Genomic DNA, 21,961 nt, shown 5'->3' with positions numbered 1-21,961 from the left:
ACCCAAGCTGGAGTACAGTAGCACAAGCATAGCTAACTGCAGCTTTGAACTCCTAAGCTCAAGAAATCCCACCTCGGCCTCCCAAAGTGCTAGGATTACAAGCATGAGTCACCATGCCCAGTCCATATGATTTACCTTTCAAACTGCAACACTATTTTCTTGGACAAATACTAAACTACACAGGATGCCAGACAAGAGATGCAAACTGTGATACATACAAGGCAAATTAAGGAATACCTCATCCTAATGACAAGAATCCAATGAAGGTGATGCAGCACAGTTTGATATGATCAGATTTCAATTTTAAAAAGATTACGCCATCCGACGGGTAGAGAATGGACTGTAAGATGCAAAATTAGGCTGGAAGTGATGGCTCACACCTGTAATCCCAACACTCTGGGAGGCCTAGGTGGGAGGATCACTTGAGCCCAGGAGTTCGAGATCAGCCTGGGTAACATAGGGAGAACCCCATCTCTACAAAAAAGTTAAAAAATTAGGCGGACATGGTGGCACACACCTGTAATTTCAGCTACTTGGGAGTCTGAGGTGGGAGGATCACTTGAGTCCGGGAGGTTGAGGCTGCAGTGAGCTGTGATCACCCCACCACACTCCAGCCTGCGTGACAGAGTGAGACCTTGTCCCAAAACTAAAATAAATAAAAATAAAAGATGCAAAAGTAGAGGTGGGAAGACAAGTTAAGAGGTTGTTGCAGTAATCTAGGCAAAAAACAAAAAACAAATACATGATAATGTCCTCTACCACAACGTGGCAGGAATAAAAAGAATTGGATACATGCAAGAGACATTTAAAAAGAATAAACAAGGGCTCGGTGCAGTGGCTCATGCCTGTAATCCCAGCACTTTGGAGGGCAGAGGCAGGAGAATCACTTGAGGTCAGGAGTTCAAGACCAGCCTGGCCAACACGGTGAAACCCCATCACTACTAAAAATACAAAAATTAGCGGAGCATGGTGGCACACGCTTGTAATCCCAGTTACTTGGGAGGCTGAGGCAGGAGAATCGCTTGAACCCATGAGGTGGAGGCTGCAGTGAGATGATATTGCGCCAGTGCACTCCAGCCTGGGCTACAGAGTGAGACTCCATCTCAAAAAAAAAAAAAAAAAAAAAGGAACAAGCAAGACTTTGTTATTGACTATGTTTCGGGGATGAGAAGGAAAGAGTTAAGAATAACTCTCATATTTGGCTTGGTGATACCAATGATGGAAACAGAAAACACAAGAGGGGCCGGGAGCAGTGGCTCATGCCTGTAATCCCAGCACTTTGGGAGCCGGAGGTGGGTGGATCACTTGAGGTCAGGGGCTCGAGCACAGCCTGGCCAACATGGTGAAACCCCGTCTCTACTAAAAATACAAAAATTTGCCGGGCACCGTGGCGTGTGCCTGTAATCCCAGCTACTCGGGAGGTTGAGGCATGAGAATCGCTTGAACTTGGGAGGGAGAGGTTGCAGTGAGCCGAGACTGTGCCACTGCACTACACTCCAGCCTGAGCGACAGAGCAAGACTCCATCTCAAAACACACACACACACACACACACACACACACAAGAAGAGAAGCAGGTTTGAGAAGATGATGATTCACGATGGGACTTGCCGAGGATAAGGTCCTAATAGGACTTTTCCAAGACAGGTGAATATGTCTATGAGTCTGAAGACAGGAGGTATACTAATCTGTACTAGTTATCTACTGATGGATAACAAATTACCCCAATTTAGTGCCTTAAAAGAACACACATTTATGATATTACAGTTTTTATGGGTCAGGAATCTGGGAGCAACCTAGCTGAGTGGTTCTGGCTCAGGGCCTCTTGAGTTTGCAATCATCTCAAGGTTGGACCCGGGGAGGATCCACTTCCAACCTCACTTGTGTGGCTGCCCGAGTGTCCTCACAACATGGCAGCTGGCTTCCCTCTCTCCAGGGCTGCCTTACAAGTAATGAGGGAGGGAGTAAATGAGAGAGGGAAACAGGGAGAGAAAGAACATCAAAGATGAAACTACGGTCTTTTTTTTTTTTTGAGACGGAGTCTCGCTCTGTCACCCAGGCTGGAGTACTGTGGTGAGATCTCGGCTCACTGCAAGCTCTGCCTCCCGCGTTCACGCCATTCTCCTGCCTCGGCCTCCCGAGTAGCTGGGACTACAGGTGCCCGCCACCAAGCCCGGCTAATTTTTTTTTGTATTTTTAGTAGAGATGGGGTTTTACCATGTTAGCCAGGATGGTATCGATCTCCTAACCTTGTGATCTGCCCGCCTCGGCCTCCCAAAGTGCTGGGATTACAGGCATGAGCCACCTCGCCCGGCCATGAAACTACAGTCTTTTTATAACCTAATCTCAGAAGTGATATAGCATCACTTCTGCCATATTGTTTCATAGAAGCAAGCCACTAAGTTCAGTCTATACTCAAGGGGAGGGAAACGAAGCCTCATTAGTTGAGGGGAGAGGTATCAAAGAATCCATAGATAGGACACATCTTTAAAACCACAATATCACAACCAGATTATTAACTTACCTAACGCATAAATGATCACTATCTTTTCTTCTCTACTGCCAGTTCAAAAACCTTTTATCTTTACAATTTCTCCAAAGTGAGTATAAACCCTCAGCTTGATAATGAATTCATTCCTTTACCTACTTTCCAAACTGCATCTCCCATTCCTCCCCTCTGCACATTCCTGCTCTAGCTATGTACTGCTTCCAAACACTTCCATACACTTTCACCAGCATTCATGCTGTGTCCTTGGCCTACAAGTATGGTTCTCAAACTTAAGTTCAGGTGAAAGAACATCTGATAGCCTCCATACTCTCAAGAATACTACAAAACATGGATCAACAAAGCCCAGTGTAACAATTCATTAAGCTGTGCTAAAAGGAAACCACTCTTACTAATATTCTAGAATACACAAAGGGAAGCAGGTGCCAATGATTTCAGAACATTTCTTCTACAACTTGATTAAACACAAGGCTATTACTAGAGATTAGCAGAACATCCTTTCATGGAAGGAACACCTTTTGAAAACAATTGAAGGAAAGCCTATTACTCTCATTCCTCCATCTCTCAAAACTTTATATAACTAGTTGCAAAAAGTCTGAAACCAACCTGAAGGCGCCTAAAAAAGTTCCTAAATAAACTGTAGTGTTGTTGCATGGTGGAACACCACAGAGCCATTTAAAAAGATGAGGCAGAGCTTTGTGTACTGACTTGGAACAATCTCCAAGGTATATTAAGAAGAAAAAGCAAGGTGCGGAACAATGGGTATACTAGGCTACTATATGTCTTTTTCTAAAAAGTAAAAGTTTGACCAGGTCCAGTGGTTTATGCATATTACCCCAGCACTTTGGGAGGCTGAGGTGGGAGGATCCCTTGAGGCCAGGAGTTTGAGACCAACCTGGGCAACATGGTGAGACCCCCTCCCTGTCCTCATCTCTACAAAAAAATTGTAAAAGTTAGCAGGACGTGGTGACCTGAACCTTTAGTCCTACCTACTCAGGAAGCTGAAGCCGGAGGATCTGTTGAACCTAGCAGTTCCAAACTGCAGTAAGCTATAGTCATGACACTACACTCCAACCTGAGTGACAGAGCCAGACTCCGTTTCTTAAAAAAAAAAAAAAAAAAAAAAAAAAAAAAAAAAAAAAAAAAAAAAAGGCTGGGCACAGTGGCTCACACAGGTAATCCCAGCACTTTGGGAGGCCAAGGTGGATCACCTGAGGTCAGGAGTTCGAGACCAGCCTGGCCAACATGGACAAACCCCGTCTCTACTAAAAATACAAAATTAACGCCGGGCGCGGTGGCTCACGCCTGTAATCCCAGCACTTTGGGAGTCCGAGGCAGGCGCATCACGAGGTCAGGAGATCGAGACCATCCTGGCTAACACGGTGAAACCCTGTCTCTACTAAAAATACAAAAAAAAAAATTAGCCGGGCGTGGTGGCGGGCGCCTGTTGTCCCAGCTACTCGGGAGGCTGAGGCAGAAGAATGGCGTGAACCCAGGAGGCGAAGCTTGCAGTGAGCCAAGATCGCGCCACTGCACTCCAGCCTGGGCGACAGAGCGAGACTCCGTCTCAAAAAAAAAAAAAAAAAAAAAAAAAAAATTAGCCAGGCATGGTGGTGCATGCCCGTAATCTCAGCTACTGGGGAGGCTGAGGCAGGAGAATCGCTTGAGCTCAGGAGGCGGAGGTTGCAGTGGGCTGAGATCTCGCCATTGCACTCCAGCCTGGGCAACAAGAGCAAAACTCTGTCTCAAAAAAAAAAAAAAAAAAAAAAAAGTAGCCGGGCATGGTGGCGTCCGCCTGTAGTTCCAGCTACTCGGGAGGCTGAGACAGGAGAATTGCTTGAACCCGAAAGGGAGAGACTGCAGTGAGACAAGATCACTGCACTCCAGCCTGGGCGTCAGGGCAAGACTCCCTCTTAAAAAAAAAATTGGCCGTGGTGGTTCACACCTATAATCCTAGCACTTTGGGAGGCCGAGGCAGGTGGATCACGAAGTCCAGGAGTTCAAGACCAGCCTGGCCAGGATGGTGAAACCCCATCTTTACTAAGAATACAAGAATTAGCCGGGCGTTGTGGCGCGTGCCTGTAATCCTAGCTACTCGGGAGGCTGAGGCAGAGAACTGCTTGAACCCGGGAAGTGGAGGATACAGTGAGCCCAGATCGTGCCACTGCACTCCAGCCTGTGCGACAGAGCGAGACTCCATTACAAAAAAAAAAAAAAAAGGAAAAAAATTAATTAAACCCATCCAACAAGAGAAAGGAGAAGTATCTCCTAAACATGCCTAGAACATCTCTGGAAGGTTCCAGGAGACACTGGTAAGGGTACCTCTGGGGAGGCGGGTGGAGTGGGAGGAAGACATTACAAAGCAAACCTGTCCTACCCAAGGGCCGCGTGCGGCCCTGGAGGCCAGGCTTTGAATACAGCCCAACACGAATTCGTAAGCTTCCTTAAAGCATTACGAGATTTTTTTTAGATTTTTTTTTTTAAAGCTCATCGGCTATCATTAGTATTAGTTTTATATATGGGCCCAGACAATTCTTCTTCCAGTGTGGCCCACGGAAGCCAAAAGATTGGACTCCCCTATTCTAAGGTATTCCATTTGTCAGTTATCCAGCCTCCACTCCTAACCTGTTTGTTTAGCGACAAGGTCTCACTCTACTGCCTACGCTGGAGTGCAGTGGCGCGGATCAGAACTCACCTAGCCTCGAATTCCTCAAGATCCTCCATCCTCCGCCTCCCAAGTAGCTGGGACTACAGGCGCGCACCACCACGCCGGCTAATCTTTATAATTTTTGGAGAGACGGAGTCTCGTATATGCACGCACTGGTCTCCAACTCCTGGAATCCCTCCGCCTCGGCCTCCCAGAGCGCTGGGATTCCAGACGCCAGCCACGCGCACGACCAGCCACGCTTATTTGTACAGGATCTTACCTCCCGCCTCTCTGCGAGACCAGAAGCTCCTAAGAGACTGGCCCAGACTCATCTTTCGGTCCCTCATGCTGCTTAACGTGGCAGGTCGGGTGGCTCCGGGTGGCTCCCGTGCCTTATATTTCAGGGACTCCTCACCAGCCTGGGGTTGGCGTCGCCTAAAGTCAACCGGCAGGTGGGCAGTGGAGCCAGGATTCCGCGCTCTGCCCATGCCACGCGCGGCCTTCCCGGAGGCGGGGACCGTGGAGTGTGGAGGACTCCACTGGGCCTCCTGACGGGACTCTTCTCTCGCCTCAAGGCGCTTTCTTGATTTCTATCTAGTAAGAGTGAGGGGACACCCAAGCTACTCCCCACAGCTCATGGAAAGCTGGAGAAAAGAGGAAGAGCAGGTGCCTCCTCAAAGAAGGGATTCTGACAGCAGCCACTGCCCCGGAAAGCGAAACCCCACGCTCTCCCGGAAATGACGCACAGAGGCTCGGTTCCCGCCCCCTCGCTTCCGGGGCCGGGCCTTGCTCGCGCGTGCGCACCAGAAGCCAGCAGTGGGGTTGCACACGCGCCTCTTCACGAGGTGGAAACAAGATGGAGGATTTGGCCTCGGCGTCGCTGTCTTCTGCAGCCGCTACTGGAACCTCCACCTCGACTCCAGCGGCCCCGACAGCACGGAAGCAGCTGGATAAAGAGCAGGTGAGTGGTTCCTGGGGAGGGTGGCTTGGAAGCGGGGTGGCGGTTACCTCGTGAGGCGCAGGGTGCCGGAACCCGAGTGCGTGCTCGGCGGACTTCCCCGGGGCTGTGGGACGGTCGCTGGCGGGCCGTGTGCCTCAGCTGTCTCTCCCCTTTACACACGTGGGTGGGCGCCTGCTTTCCCTGGTCCTGCGGCCTGGCGCTAGTGAATTGGGTTGCAAGTGTACTGTGGAGCTAGATGAGATAGACCTGGCGACCTGGCTTAGCTTCCCTATCATTAGCGCTTGACCGAATCGCTTAGTTTTGCAGGTCTGTTACCCGTTATTTAAAATGGGCCCTTCCGCTCCCCGTTATCCAGGATCGGGAGAGGTAATGAGTGTAAAGCGCTTTGGCCTGGTACATGGTAAGAAGGTGCTCAGTAGGCCGGGCGCGGTGGCTCACGCCTGTAATCCCAGCACTTTGGGAGGCCGAGGCGGGTGGATCACCTGAGGTCAGGAGTTCGATACCAGCCTGGCCAACATGGTGAAACCCCGTGTCTACTAAAAATACAAAAATTAGCTGGGCGTGGTGGCGGGCGCCTGTAATCTCAGCTACTCGGGAGGCTGAGGCAGGAGAATTGCCAGGAGTTCTCAGTAAATGCTAAATGCATTTTGCTTTGCGTTTTTCCTGGGATTACTGCTTTCATCATTGAGGGCAGGAGGGGCACGTTTCCCTCTAGCCCAATCTCTTTAAGTAGAAGAGGCGCCCTTCTGCACACAGTACTGGAAGTGGGTACTTAGGCATGTTTGATGGATTCTTAGATTTCTGTGAATATAAACTGCAGGATCCTAATAGATACGGTTATGGAGGTTACCCCTTGAAATAGAAGTTGGAAGGGAAAAAATAGAAGGTGTGGGAGGGGGCAAATGCTAAATTAGATTGAGAACATTTCACTTATTTGTGTAAGTTATTGTGAAAACATTTCACTTATTTGTCTAATTTCCACTTTGCAGGTTAGAAAGGCAGTGGACGCTCTCTTGACGCATTGCAAGTCCAGGAAAAACAATTATGGGTTGCTTTTGAATGAGAATGAAAGTTTATTTTTAATGGTGGTATTATGGAAAATTCCAAGTAAAGAACTCAGGGTCAGATTGTAAGTTGTGATTTTCTACCTTTGCTGTTTTTATCTGTGTGTTTATTCTTTGTAACTCGAACAATTGCATCGTGGTTACTAATGGAAACTTTGCAAACTTATAATAAAAATCTGACGTGAAGTAAAACAACTGTGTCCAAAAGAACCATAGAGGCTTGATGTGGTGGCTCACACCTGTAATCCCAGCACTTTGGGAGGCCGAGGTGGACAGATCACCTGAGGTCAGGAGTTCAAAACCAGCCTGGCCAACATGGTAAAACCCTGTCTCTCCAAAAATACAAAAATTAGCCAGGCATGATGGCGGGTGCCTGTAATCTCAGCTACTCGGGAGGCTGAGGCAGGAGAGTGGCAGTGAGCGGAGATCTCTCCATTGCACTCCAGCCTAGGCGACAGAGCAAGACTCTGTCTCAAAAAAATAAAAAATAATAAAAAATAACCGTAGAAATTCAGATGTGCTAAAAGTTTCTAGAAATTTCACCAGTTTTCTTAGAGCTTGGTGGACAGCTAACGTAATCAGGTCTGTTGAATCGAAAACCTGGTGTTCGAAAGAATAAAGGTGGAATAAGTTAAACAGCTTTATTTTATTTTATTTTTTTATTAGAAACTGTTATCTTTCCATGTCAAGCAAAAATTCTTTGGGGCTACAATTTATTCCTTTGTACAGAGACTATTAAAAACTGCAGTGAATTTCTGTCTTTGGAAAAGAAATCCATGGTGATTATACAGAATGCTTCTTCAGAACATAGGTTGTAAGCATAAGAAATGAGTTAAACCCTTGTATTTTGTTTTCTGTAAGATGTGGCATAATTGTGTTTGGTGGTCCCTCTTGGTTTAGTCCATGTTTTTGGTTTCGATTCTTTTATCTCTCCTTTTTTTTTTTTTTTTTTAAGAGACGAGATCTTGCGCTGTTGCCCAGCTGGAGTACAATAGTGAGATCTGTGTTCACTGCAACCTCGACCTCCCTGACCTGACTCAAGTGATCCTCCCACGTCAGCCTTCCAAGTAGCTGGGACTACAGGTGCACACCACCATGCCCAGCTAATTTTGAAATCTTTGTAGAGATGAGGTTTCACTATGTTCTCCAGGCTGGTCTCGAACTCAGGCTCAAGCAGTCCTCCCTCTCAGTCTCCCAAAGTGTTGGGATTACAGGCATGAGCCTCCATGCCTGGGCTGTTTCAATTCTTAAAAGTTATGTTATGCTGGGCATGGTGACTCATCCCTGTAATCTCAGCACTTTGGGAGGTGAGGTGGGTGGATCATTTGAGGCCTGGGAGTTTGAGATCATCCAGACCCAACATGGCGAAATCCCATGTCTCCTAAAAATACAAAAATTAGCCAGACATGATGGTGGGCGTCTGTAATCCCAGCTGTTTGGGAGGCTGAAGTACAAGAATCATTTGAACCCAGGAGGCAGAGGTTGCAGAGACTCCAGCCTGGGCGACAGTGAGACTCCCATCTCAAAAAAAAAAAAAAAAGTTACGTTGGCTGAGTGTGGTGGCTCACACTGTAATCTCAGCAGTTTGGGAGGCTGAGGCAGGTGGATTGCTTGAGCCCACAAATTCAAGACCAGCCCAGGCTACGTGGCGAAACCCTGTCTCTACGAAAAATACAAAAATTGGCTGGGCCTACACCCAACTGGTACGTGCCTGGAGTCTCAGCTATGCTGGAGGCTATCGTGAGCTATGATCACACCACTGCACTGCAGCCTTGGGTACTGAGCAAAACCCTGTCTCAAAAAAAGGAAAAGAAGAAAGAGTTATTATGTTTATGGAGCTAAGAGTTTTAGAGAAGGTAAAATTCTGAACCAGGCCTGTCCTGATTAAGCTAGGTTTTTATAGTGCATTACAGTACGTGTGCACATACAGCAACATATGTATAGTAATTATATATGCAAGCATTTGGATGTCTTTAAGTATATTTTAATTCTTGTTGTATCCCAAGTGTTAATTGATACTTGGGCCTGTGTGTTTTTGTGATTTACTTGCCATTGAAAGTGAGTTTTGTTTTTTGTTTTTGTTTTTTGAGACGGAGTTTGCCTCTTGTTACCCAGGCTGGAGTCCAGTGGTGCGATCTTGGCTCACTGCAACCTCCACCTTCCAGGTTGAAGCGATTATCCTGCCTCAGACTCTCAAGTAGCTGGGATTACAGGCACCTACCACCGTGCCTGGCTAATTTTTCATAATTTTAGTAGAAACAGGGTTTCACCATGTTGGCCAGGCTGGTCTTGAACTCCTGACCTCAGGTGATCCATCTGCCTTGGCCTCCCTAAAGTGTGGGATTACAGGCTTGAGCCACTACTACCGGCCATGAAATGTATTTTTAAGTGTTGTTCTTGGTGCATTATTTGCTTAACTGGCATGACTAAAAGTTATTTAAATAACACTAAGTTTATCGCGTATTCTGTGTGATACAAACATGCATAATGTGTGTAATAATGCTTTCCTCGGTTTCTTTTCACGTATTTTGTAGGACTTTGCCTCATAGTATTCGATCAGATTCAGAAGATATCTGTTTATTTACGAAGGATGAACCCAATTCAACTCCTGAAAAGACAGAACAGTTTTACAGAAAGCTTTTAAACAAGCATGGAATTAAAACCGTTTCTCAGGTAGGAAGCCTGGTTAATATTTTCAAGTTATTTAGAGGATTTAATTCAGGCGAAATGGTATCACAAATACATTGCTGTATTTCCTAGTATTTTTCTTCTACTTTTCTCTTTTTAATTTAATTTGTGGTGGCGTGTACATCAGTAGCTTTTATATCTTGCAAATTATAAAAGAGGTGGCTCGTGTCATTCCTCTGTACTTCCACAGCATCTTGTTTTTCTCTGATTTGCTGTTTTGTGGTTGGTGTACTTGTCTTTATTACCCTCTGGATCTAAGGTATCTAAGTTTTTTTGTTTGTTTGGAGTCTCGCTCTGTCGCCCAGGCTGGAATGCAATGGCAGGACCTCGGCTCACTGCAACCTCCACCTCCCAGGTTCAAGCTATTCTCCCACCTCAGCCTACCGAATAGCTGGGATTACAGGCACCCGCCATCATGCCCGGCTAATTTTTATATTTTTATAGAGACGAGGTTTCACCATGTTGGCCAGGCTGGTCTTGAACTCCTGAGCTCAGGTGATCCACCCACCTCGGCCTCCCAAAGGGCTGGTATTACAGGCGTGAGCACATACAGCAACATATGTATAATAATATATATATGTTGCCCACCTAGATCTAAGTTGCTTTAGCTGGGGTCTTTTCTCATTTGTCTCAGTATTCCCAGCATGTAGCGTAGTGCCTGGCACATTTTAGGCCCTCAAGTGTTCATTAAAGTATAGAGGCATGGCTCTAGGACATTTTTAAATCCAAATCCAAATTGTTGCCTAAGTATTTCTTCTCCTTGTTTAGATTCCTAACTTCTTGTTTTTATTCTTCTCTATACTTCCTAGATTATCTCCCTCCAAACTCTAAAGAAGGAATATAAATCCTATGAAGCCAAGCTCCGCCTTCTGAGCAGTTTTGATTTCTTCCTTACTGATGCCAGAATTAGGCGGCTCTTACCCTCACTCATTGGGAGACATTTCTATCAAAGAAAGAAGTAAGTTTCTTAGTAATGACTGGACTTTAGCAGCATGAAGCTTCTAGGTGTGTATGCATTGTGTTCTGAATGCCTGTGTGTTTATTTTATAGAGTTCCAGTATCTGTAAACCTTCTGTCCAAGAATTTATCAAGAGAGATCAATGACTGTATAGGTGGAACGGTCTTAAACATTTCTAAAAGTGGTTCTTGCAGGTAGGTAAAAGGCATGTGTGCGTCTTTTAATCTTGTATTTGACAATGATTTTATATATACTTATTCATTTTGTTTTGTTTTTTGTTTTTGTTTTTGTTTTTTTTTGAGATGGAGTCTTACTCTGTCTGCCAGGCTGGAGTGCAGTGGCACCATCTCGACTCATTGCAAGCTCCGCCTCCTGGGTTCACGCCATTCTCCTGCCTCAGCCTCCCGAGTAGCTGGGACTACAGGCGCCTGCCACCACGCCTGGCTAATTTCTTTTTGTATTTTTAGTAGAGACAGGGTTTCACCGAGTTCGCCAGGATGATCTCCATCTCCTGACCTCATGATCCGCCCGCCTTGGCCTCCCAAAGTGCTGGGATTACAGGCGTGAGCCACTGCACCTGGCCTTTTTAAAAAGATTTTGTTAATGGCTCCAGATCCTTTTTTAAAACTAAAATCTATTCCTCAAAAGTGATCAATTCTCAGGTCAGGTGCAGTGGCTTATGCCTGTAATCCCAGCACTTTGGGAGGCCAAGGCAGGAGGATCGCTTGAGCCCAGGAGTGCAAGACCAGCTTGGGCAACATAATGAGACCCTCTCCCCCAGCCAATTACAGAAAAATCAAGAACATTAGTCAGGTGTGGTGGTGCATCCCTGTGCTCCCAGCTACACAGGAGGCTGTGGCAGGAGGATCACTTGAGCCTAGGAGGTCAAGACTGCAGTGAGCCATGTTCTTGTCACTGTTCTCCAGCCTGAATGACAGAGCAAGACTGTCTTTAAATGAAAAAAAAAAAAAGTTCAGTTCTCTAGAACAATGTTGTCTGATAGCACTTTCTACTGTGATGGAAATGGCCTGCATCTGTGCTGTCTCATACAGTAGGCACTACTTGCATGTAGCTATTGAGCACTTGAAATATGGCTACTGTGTTAGAAGCTGAATTTTTAGTTAATTTAAAATAGGCACATGTGGCTAGTGGCTGATGGTCACTGCATTGGACGGGGCAGCTCCAGATACTAAGAAAAGCAGGGAGAGTAAGATGAATGCTTGGAGAACATGACTAGTTCTAGGCTTTGAGCTTGTCCTTTATCATGCCACTGCACTCAGTGGTGCAGTCACAGTTCACTGCAACCTCCAACTCCTTGGCTCAAGCAATCCTTCCACCTCAGCCTCCTGAGTAGCTGGGACTACAGACACACATCACCATACCTGGCTAATTTTTCAATGTTTTGTAGCGGCGGGGTCTCACTATTTTGCCCCATCTAGACTTGAACCCCTAGACAAAACCGGTCCTCCTGTCCTGGCCTCCAAAAGTGTTGAGATTATAGGCGTGAGCCACCACACCTGGCCTCAGATTGTCCTTTAAAAGCACCATATTACCCCTTAAAGTGAAGATCCACCTCATTCTTGGTTTAACTTCCTATTAAATGAATTCAGCACTTATCCTGTTCATCTGCCTATTTGGTATGTGTGTTGTCATATTGGTTTAACCTTACCCTGGATACTGAGCTAGGCGGAGCCCCCACACCTAGTCTTACCTACTAGAACAGATGTTTTAGGGCAGTGATTGCTTCCAACCTCTGGCTGAGCAAAGGATGCGGTTCAGGCTATTTTATTAGGCTGAGAAGTGACTTCAGTTTGTATTATTGGCAGTGTATCAGCTTGGGGAGGTAGGGCAGGTTTTAAATGTATTGAAAATACATTTTATGAAGTACTTCACTTGCTGACTGTGGTGTGGAGATGGCTAGCTGCCAGTAGGGCAGAGCTGTAGGCCACTGCCCTTCCACCCAGAGATTCCCCAGGAGCCGTGCAGACCCAGTGGCCACAGTCGGCAGAAAACAACACAGACTTCTTGCCTCTGCTCACCAGGGAGGCCTGACCCCAGGGGAGTGTCTCCAGGTAGAGCAGAGCAGGGTACTGGTGGGCAGGACAGGTGATCTCTGGTGTTGTCTTTAGCCTGCCGCTGGGAAGCCCTTCATCAGGTGTAATGAAGTAGCCTAGAAGAGTTGGTCACGGGGCCTAGACCCCTACCCCTTTGGTTAAAGGCTGATGTCAAAGTAGTGGCTCATGGAAGTGGTTGGCTAGAAGTTCAGGCCTTGTTTATGGGACCCATGAGTATCTGGGAGAAGAAGATGGTACCATGAAGGCAGGTAAAGGAGCAGCAGTCTCCTGCCACTGGGGATTTTCCAAGGCAAAAGCAACAGCTTAAAGAAAGTTGCAGACAATTGAGAAAAAAAGAAATCTTTCTTTATTTCCTCTCTTACCTTTCCCCAGCATAATAATTTATTTTCGTCTTCCACTTCTGTTCCTCTCCCTTCTTCCCCCCCACCATCTTTCCATCTGGGATGCTCAGGTGTGCTTGCAGGCAGGTGGTAACAGGCACAGGGAGTGGGCAGTGCCCAGTCTTTGGCTGAAGAGAGAGAGGAGCAACAGTCCGTCTCATTCCTCATTCCGCAGACACTGTGCTGACAGCCTTCCTTCTGGCTCACTTCCTTCTGGCCCCAGCGCTGAGCCCTCCAGGCTTCCCACTGGGCTTCTGCCTGCACTCTGTTTCACCTGAAGGGATGGTCTTGCTTGTAGCTGAAAGACACTACTCCACCAGGGACAAGAACTATTTACTCTTTTTTTTTTTTTTTGAGACAGAGTTCTTGCTCTGTCGCCCAGGCTAGAGTGCAGTGGCTTGATCTTGGCTCACTGCAAGCTCCGCCTGCCGGGTTCACGCCATTCTTCTGCCTCAGCCTCCCGAGTAGCTGGGACTATAGGCGCCCACCACAATGCCCAGCTAATTTTTTTGTATTTTTTTAGTAGAGACGGTGTTTTACCATGTTAACCAGGATGGTCTCGGTCTCCTGACCTCGTGATCTGCCCACCTCGGCCACCCAACGTGCTGGGATTACAGGCGTGAGCCACCACGGCCAGCCACAGAACTATTTATTCTTGAACATGGCGGCTGGGTAGAGCAGTAGAACTATAGAGAGAGCAGGTGACCCTCCTGGAGGTAGGTCCCTCCTGGAGGTAGGTCCCTTTAGAACAGCTTGAAGGCGGACTCAGCGACATGGGGTTGTCTAAGATAAAGGTAGAACCTCCTCTGGCCCTGCCTCCCAATGCGCCTAACCTCACAGTCAGGTGCTGCCAGCTCTTTAATCACTGCCTCGGCTGGGCATGGTGGCTCACGCTTGTAATCCCAGCACTTTGGGAGACCGTGGCAGGTGGATCAGTTGAGGGCAGGTGTTTGAGACCAGCCTGGCCAACACAGTGAAACCCCATCTCTACTAAAAATACACAAATTAGGCCGGGCGCAGTGGTTCACGCCTGTAATCCCAGCACTTTGAGAGGCCGAGGCAGGCGGATCACCTGAGGTCGGGAGTTTGAGACCAGCGTGACCAACATGGAGAAACCCCGTCTGTACTAAAAAAAAAAAAAAATACAAAAAATTAGCCAGGCGTGGTGGCGCATGCCTGTAATCCCAGCTACTCGGGAGGCTGAGGCAGGAGAATCGCTTGAACCCAGGAGGTGGGGGTTGCAGTGAGCCAAGATCACGCCATTGCACTCCAGCCTGGGCAACGAGTGAAACTGCATCTCAAAAAAAAAAAAAAAATTAGCTGGGCATGGTGGCATGCGCCTGTAATCTCAGCTATTAGGGAGGCTGAGGCAGGAGAATTGCTTGAACCCAGAAGGCGAAGGTTGCAGTGGGCCGAGATCACATCACTGCACTTCAGCCTGGGCGACAGAGCAAACTCCATCTCAAAAAAAAAAAAAAAAATCACCCCTTCATGATGTGACATTTTACTTTAGGTAGAAGGAATTTCTAGTACATGAAAGATGATAATCTTCCTTTAAAACATATTTAGGCTGGGTGTGGTGACTCATGCGTATAATCCCAGCACTTTGGGAGGTTGAGGCAGGAGGATCACTTGAGCCCAGGAGTTCCATACCAGCCTGGTGGATCACTTGAGCTCAGGAGTGAGAACCCATCTCTACAAAAAATACAAAAATCAGCTGGGTGACCTATAGTCCCAGCTACTCCGGAGGCTGAGTTGGAAGGATTACTTAAGCCCAGTACATTGATTGTGCCACTGCATTTCAGCCTGGGCGACAGGAAAACCCTGTCTCAAAAATGAAATAAAATATATTTAGAACCTAAAGATTTTAATGGGATTTTTTTGTTTGTTTTTTTGTTTTGTTTTGTTTTTCAGACTGTGTTTTTCCCTGTTACCCAGGCTGGAGTGCAGTCGCCAGATCTGGGCTCACTGTATGTAGCCTTGAGTTCCTTGGGCTCAGGTGATTTTTCTGCCTCAGCCTCCTGAACTGGGATTACAGGCATGTACCACCATGCCCAGTTAATTTTTGTTAGTGTGGTAGAGACAGGATTTTGCCATGTTGCCCGGGATTAATATTTCTACCTTTTTAAAAGAAAAAGAAAAACTTGAGGATTATGTATTTATATTTCTCATATACCTGCCTGGTTTATTTTGAAAAATGGTTTTTTAAAATCTTGTCTAATACTATATTAAATTTCAGTGCTATACGTATTGGTCACGTTGGAATGCAAATTGAGCACATCATTGAAAACATTGTTGCTGTCACCAAAGGACTTTCAGAAAAATTGCCAGAGGTACAGTATTACAGGTGCATCAATTGATTGTTCATTTAAAAGAAACAAAGTATATGTAGACGATGTTACTCTTTTCTTTGTTTCAGAAGTGGGAGAGCGTGAAACTCCTGTTTGTGAAAACTGAGAAATCAGCTGCACTTCCCATCTTTTCCTCATTTGTCAGCAATTGGGATGAAGCCACCAAAAGATCTTTGCTTAATAAGAAGAAAAAAGTTAGTAGAATTTTAAATACTTACAGAATGAATAATGAAGGGTGTAAATTCAGTCACTAGGAGAGAAGTAGACCATCATCCCTGCCCGACTTTTCAGTTATCTTCTGGTTTTCTGGTGGTTGTGCTTTTGTCACTTTACATGAGGTAAAATGGGTGTGCTTTTGTCACTTTACATGAGGTAGTTGATGTTAGTAATGCGCATTAAGATAGAAATATCTTGTATTTATTGATAAATTGGATTTTTTTTTAATTTTTGTTAGATCCAGTGCTTGCTGGGTTTTTTTAGAGAGACAGGGTCTCACTCTGTCCCCCAGGCTGGAGCACAGTGACGTGATCAAGGCTCACGGCAGCCTTGACCTCCTGAGCTCAAGCAATCCTGTTTCAGCCTCCCGAGTAGCTGGCACTGCAGGCATGCTCCACCATGCCCAGCTAATTTTTAAATTATTTTTTGTACACACATGGTCGCCCTGTTTCCCAGGCTGATCTTGAATTCTTGAGCTCAAGCGATCCGCCTGCCTTGGGCTCCCAAAGTGCTGGGATTACAGGCATGAGCTACTATGCCTGGCCTGGATTAACTGGCTTTTGAGGGGGCCTGAGTTAAGTTCCTACCACATATTTCCAGTCATAGAAACATCACCATACTTCTAAATAAAGACCAAAACATTTAAAATATTAAACATTGAAATAAATGTGAGCTATATATACATTTGAAACAGTAATAAAAGGAATTGACATAATTATTTACCCAGTTATTCCCATCCACGGTTGTAGGTGGCTGGAGTTTAATCCTGATAGCTCAGGGAAAAGGGTAACAGGCAAGAGCCAACCCTAGAAAAGGCGCTGTTTCATCACAGGACAAACTCGTACACCTACATTCGTTGGGACTGGGATTAGGATAATTTCAACACACCAGTTCACCTAATGTGCACGTATTTGGATGTCGGAGGTTATGCTCACAGATACCTCCTGAGCTTGGTTTGTAGGTTTTCAGTATTACTCGTACTCTAGCAAGAGAAGCTTTCGGAAGGAGAGAAAATTTAATTTTTTGCTATTTGTTAGACTGATCTCCTAGTGTTTCTCTCTTTAGCCATGTTAATTGTGTCCAATGAATTTTTAATTTTGTTTTTGAGACAGAGTTTCACTCTGTCGCCCAGGCTGAAGTGCAGTGGCATGATCTCAGCTCACTACAACCCCCCGCCTTCCAGGTTCAAATGATTCTCTGTGCCTCACCCTCCTGAGTAGTTGGAACTACAGGCACGTATCACCATGCCCAGCTAATTTTTGTGGTTTTAATAGAGATGGGGTTTCACCATGTTTACCAGGCTGATCTCGAAGTCCTGACCTCAAGTGATCCTCCTGCCTCAGCCTCCCTGAGTGCTGTGATTACAGGCGTGAGCCACCGCGCCCAGCTGAGTATTATTCTTTACACTCTAAACCATACTGTGTTTCACAAAAGTCTCTTAACTGTATACTTTAGATAGTCAGATTCTGAAATGCCGGTATATAATTTACTGCATAAAATGCATGTTTGGCTGTGAGTCGAAAACTGCGGTTGAGGTTCCAGTGCTGGTTAGGGAGTTTGTTCTCTGTATAGATGGAGGTCCATTTAGGGGCTTATGGATAATCAAAACTGCACGTGGTACATCTATGCCGTTTGTTAACCAACAGAACTGTTCCTGCTAAAATGTTTGTATGGTGTTTTTTGGTAGGAGGCAAGGAGAAAACGAAGAGAAAGAAATTTTGAAAAACAAAAGGAGAGGAAGAAGAAGAGGCAGCAGGCTAGGAAGACTGCATCAGTTCTTAGTAAAGATGATGTGGCACCTGACAGTGGTGATACTACAGTGAAGAAACCTGAATCAAAGAAGGAACAGACCCCAGAGCATGGGAAGAAAAAACGTGGCAGAGGAAAAGCCCAAGTTAAAGCAACAAATGAATCCGAAGACGAAATTCCACAGCTGGTACCAATAGGAAAGAAGACTCCAGCTAATGAAAAAGTAGAGGTATTGTTTTAATATTTACTGTTCATAATGGATTGGTTCAGTGGCTACTGTGTCAGGCAGGTACTGTGCTGAGCAATAAATGATGAAAAATATTAGAGTGAACCCAAAGAACTGTGAAGGTGGTTATCATATCATGATTTATCGTACCTTTTTTTTTTTTTTTTTGAGATGGGATCTTGCTATATTGCCCAGACTGGTCTTACACTCCGGGGGTCAAAACAGTCTTCCCACCTTGGCCTCCCAAAGTGCTGGGATTACAAGTGTGAGCCACCACACCTAGTCCCAACCAGTTGGCTTTTTTTTTTTTTTTTTTTTTTTGCTTTGCTTTTTTTTGAAGATGGAGTCTCACTCTGTCACCCAGGCTAGAGTGCAGTGGCATGATCTCAGCTCACTGCAACCTCCGCCTCCCTGGTTCAAGCAATTCTCCTTCCTCAGCCTCCCGAGCAGCTGGGATTACAGGCGCGCACTACCATGCCCAGCTAATTTTTGTGTTTTTAGTAGAGACGGGGTTTTGCCATGTTGGCCAGGCTGGTCTTGAACTCCTGGCCTCAGGTGATCCGCCCGCCTTGTCCTCCCAAAGTGCTGGGATTACAGGCATGAACCCACCACACTCAGCCACCAGTTGGCTTTTACACGGAGAATCTGGGAACCCCTGCCCTACACCATGTGCCAGGGATGTGCAGCTACAGTTGGAAGACTCAGGATTTGCTCCCATGTGTCTCTGCTGTGCTCCTCATGGTGCTTCCAGGATTCCCTCCCCTCAGTCATAGGGAAAGGTGGTTTTCCTCTGATTGCACCAGGAAGACCTCTGGGTCTTCACAATTCGTTTTTTTTTTTTTTTTTTTTGAGACAACGTCTCACTTTGTTGCCCAGGATGGAGTGCAGTGGCATGATCTCGGCTCACAGCAACCTCCACCTTTCATGCCCAAGCAATTCTCGTGCCTCAGCCTCCTGAGTAGCTGGGATTACAGGTGTGTGCCACCATGCCTGGCTAATTTTTGTATTTTTAGTAGACATGGGGTTTTGCCATGTTGGCCAGGCTACTCTTGAACTCCTGGCCTCAAGTAATCCACCTGCCTCAGCCTCCCATAGTGCTGGGATTACAGGCATGAGCCACCTCACCTATACCTCATTCTTAATAGTGGAATACAGCTTATTTCTGTCATCATGCTGAGGTGTACCTTTTGGGGGTTAACTAATAAAAACAGTAACTTGGCCATGCGCTGAAAAACAGTAACTTGGCCGGGCACAGTGGCTCACGCCTGTAATCCTAGCACTTTGGGAGGCCGAGGCAGGTGGATCACCTGAGGTCAGGAGTTGGAGACCAGCCTGGCTAACATGGTGAAACCCTGTTTCTACTAAAAATACAAAAAATGAGCCGGGCGTGGTGGCACACACCTATAATACCAGCTACTCTGGAGGCGGAGGTTGCAGTGAACTGAGATTGTGCCATCACACTCTAGCATGGGCAGCAAGAGCAAAACTCCGTCTCAAAAATAAATAAATACAAATAAAAACAGTAACTCCTGGAGTTAGAGTGTCAGGTTTTGTGGCTTTTTCTATATTAAACTTACTTTTTTTTTTCTTAGATTCAAAAACATGCCACAGGAAAGAAGTCTCCAGCAAAGAGTCCTAATCCCAGCACACCTCGTGGGAAGAAAAGAAAGGCTTTGCCAGCATCTGAGACCCCAAAAGCTGCAGAGTCTGAGACCCCAGGGAAAAGCCCAGAGAAGAAGCCAAAAATCAAAGAAGAGGCAGTGAAGGAAAAAAGTCCTTCGCTGGGGAAAAAAGATGCGAGACAGACTCCAAAAAAGCCAGAGGCCAAGTTCTTCACCACTCCTAGTAAATCTGTGAGAAAAGCTTCCCACACCCCCAAAAAATGGCCCAAAAAACCCAAAGTACCCCAGTCGACCTAAAGTCAGTGATTCAACTGGAAGGAAACCTCAGTGCTGCCTCCAGAGCTTTTTGGAAATACTCAGATCCTGACCGCCTTTGTAACCTTCTCTAAACGTCAGGCCTGGACTTAAAAGATTTTTTAAAACCTCCATAAGTAGTCCAGGGGCGGTGGCTCACGCCTGTAATCTCAGCACTTTGGGAGGCCGAGGCAGGCGGATCACGAGGTCAACGAGATCGAGACCATCCTGGCCAACATGGTGAAACCCTGTCTGTACCAAAAATACAAAAATTAATTGGGCGTGGTGGTGGACACCTGTAATCCCAGCTATTAGGGTGGACACCTGTAATCCCAGCTACTAGGGAGGCTGAGGCAGGAGAATTGCTTGAACCTGGGAGGCGGAGGTTGCAGTGAGGCACTGCACTCCAGCCTGATGACAGAGCAAGACTCTGTCTCAAAAATAAATAAAAATAATAAAACCTCCATAAGTAATCCTGACATATGTTCCCTGGGTATAATCTGTTTCTAAATTGTCCTTCTGTGTATTTGCTAATGTAATAGAGGGAAAAATAGAGTGCTTCTCTGTGGTTGTTCAGCACTTTAGGTAGCCAAGGTGAGAGGATTGCTTGAGCCCAGGAGTTTGAGACTAGCCTGGGCAACTTGGTAAAACCCCATCTCTACAAAAGAAAAAAAAAATTAGTGTGGCATGGTGGTGTGCATCTGTGCTCCCAGCTCCTCACGAGGCTGAGGTGGAAGGATCAAGTGAGCGCAAGAGGTTGAGGCTCCAGTGAGCCACGATCACCCCACTGTGCTGTAGCCTGGGTGACAGTGAGATTCTGTCTCAGAAAAAACAAAGTATAACATTGCTTTGCTTCTGAGGATACTGTTGGCTTTCCGAATCAGTGGGTCTGACTTGAGGTCTGTGATGTGACCCTTTTCCTCACCTGCTCAACCATTATTCACATGGACTCCATCATATTCATTAGTAGTCATTCCCAGAGTGGCCCAGTGAGGGTCTCGCTGTATGAGAGTCGGCTACGGAATTTAGGAGAAACAGAAGTTTCTTGGCTTTCATGCTGAGCTTGTTGGTCTAAGCTTATGAGTCACTGGATTAGCATCCATATAGGAAGGGAAATTAACATGGAGTCATTTATACAGGGACTAAATTGAATCCTACCTACCGGAGGCAAGAACATGATTTATCTTCCATAAGCCTTATCCTCTTCCTCCTTATTCCTCAGTCCATATGGATTTGCTTATGTATGACAACTCCAAGGAATCTTGGAAGAGTAGATTGCTAACGTTTCCACAATTGTCAAGTATATTCTGAAGCAGTAAACACCTTTTTAGGTACTTGGCCTTTCACTGGTTGTGAATTGGTATGCATCCGTAGTAGTAAGTTCACAGATTCACTGCAGTGCAGGAATGTTCTTGCATGCCAAAGACTCAACTGCTTTCAAAGATAATGTGGGTGCTAGATGCAGTGGCTCACATCTGTAACCCTGTTAGGGTGACCAGACCCAACACCAGGTCGTGGGGGTGACAAAGTCCAGTGGAGTCAAAGGATTGAGAAAAAGACAGTTTGAGAGAGAAGAAGGACCAGCAGACCATCGGGATTGTGGAGGCTGTGAAGGCCCTGAGCTCTGGGAGCCCACGCTATTTATTGGTGATCCAACAAAGAAACAGATGGTGAGAATGTGGAGGTCAGAAGGGCACCTTGCTTTAAGCACATGATTTACAGCTGTGATGGTTTAGCATTTGCTCTGCTACTTGAGATAATGGAGAGCAGGTTCTTTTAACTCAAGTTACAGTCGATCCTGGGAGAGCAAGGAGCCAGCAAGTCTAGACATTCCAGAGCCACAGGCCCTGGATTCTATCCAAGCCACGAGGGATTTTATGCCCTGGGCTTAGATTATGGTGCGTCAGGGCAGCCTTCCACCCTTTAGCGCAGAGCTTGGTGTTCCAAAGACCACAAGGGGTTTTAGACCCTTGACCCTGGACATATTCCAAGACTCTTACATTATGTCAGAATGGAAGCCCTGCCTCAGCTTCTCCCAACACTCAGCTTTTCCCAACATAATCCCAGCACTTTGGAACGCTGGGTGGATTGCTTGAACCCAGGAGTTCGAGACCATCCTGGGCAATATGGCAAAACCCCATCTTTACCAAAAACAAGCTGGGTGTGGTGGAACATGCCTGTGGTCCCAGCTTCTTGGGAGGCTGAGGTGGGAGGATTGCTTGAACC

At 46.3% G+C, this 21,961-nt stretch overlaps 1 protein-coding gene across 1 annotated transcript; it reads left to right on the top strand.

Annotated features, from left to right (window-relative positions):
* The first annotated feature begins 5,905 nt into the window (after positions 1-5,905).
* Positions 5,906-20,199, top strand: RSL1D1 (ribosomal L1 domain containing 1). Its single transcript, XM_001145071.8, has 9 exons — positions 5,906-6,112; positions 7,102-7,241; positions 9,711-9,849; positions 10,674-10,822; positions 10,915-11,016; positions 15,517-15,610; positions 15,697-15,822; positions 17,532-17,822; positions 19,412-20,199. Exons 1-9 carry the CDS (start codon positions 6,008-6,010, stop codon positions 19,736-19,738), a joined length of 1,473 nt encoding a protein of 490 aa, XP_001145071.3. The 5' UTR covers positions 5,906-6,007; the 3' UTR covers positions 19,739-20,199.
* Positions 20,200-21,961: the final 1,762 nt, after the last annotated feature.

The sequence above is a fragment of the Pan troglodytes genome, chromosome 18 (assembly GCF_028858775.2).
Source record: "Pan troglodytes isolate AG18354 chromosome 18, NHGRI_mPanTro3-v2.0_pri, whole genome shotgun sequence".
Classification (NCBI taxonomy): Eukaryota; Metazoa; Chordata; class Mammalia; order Primates; family Hominidae; genus Pan; species Pan troglodytes.
The sequence above is the reverse complement of the archived record's forward strand: the minus strand, read 5'-3'. Positions and strand labels throughout refer to the sequence as shown.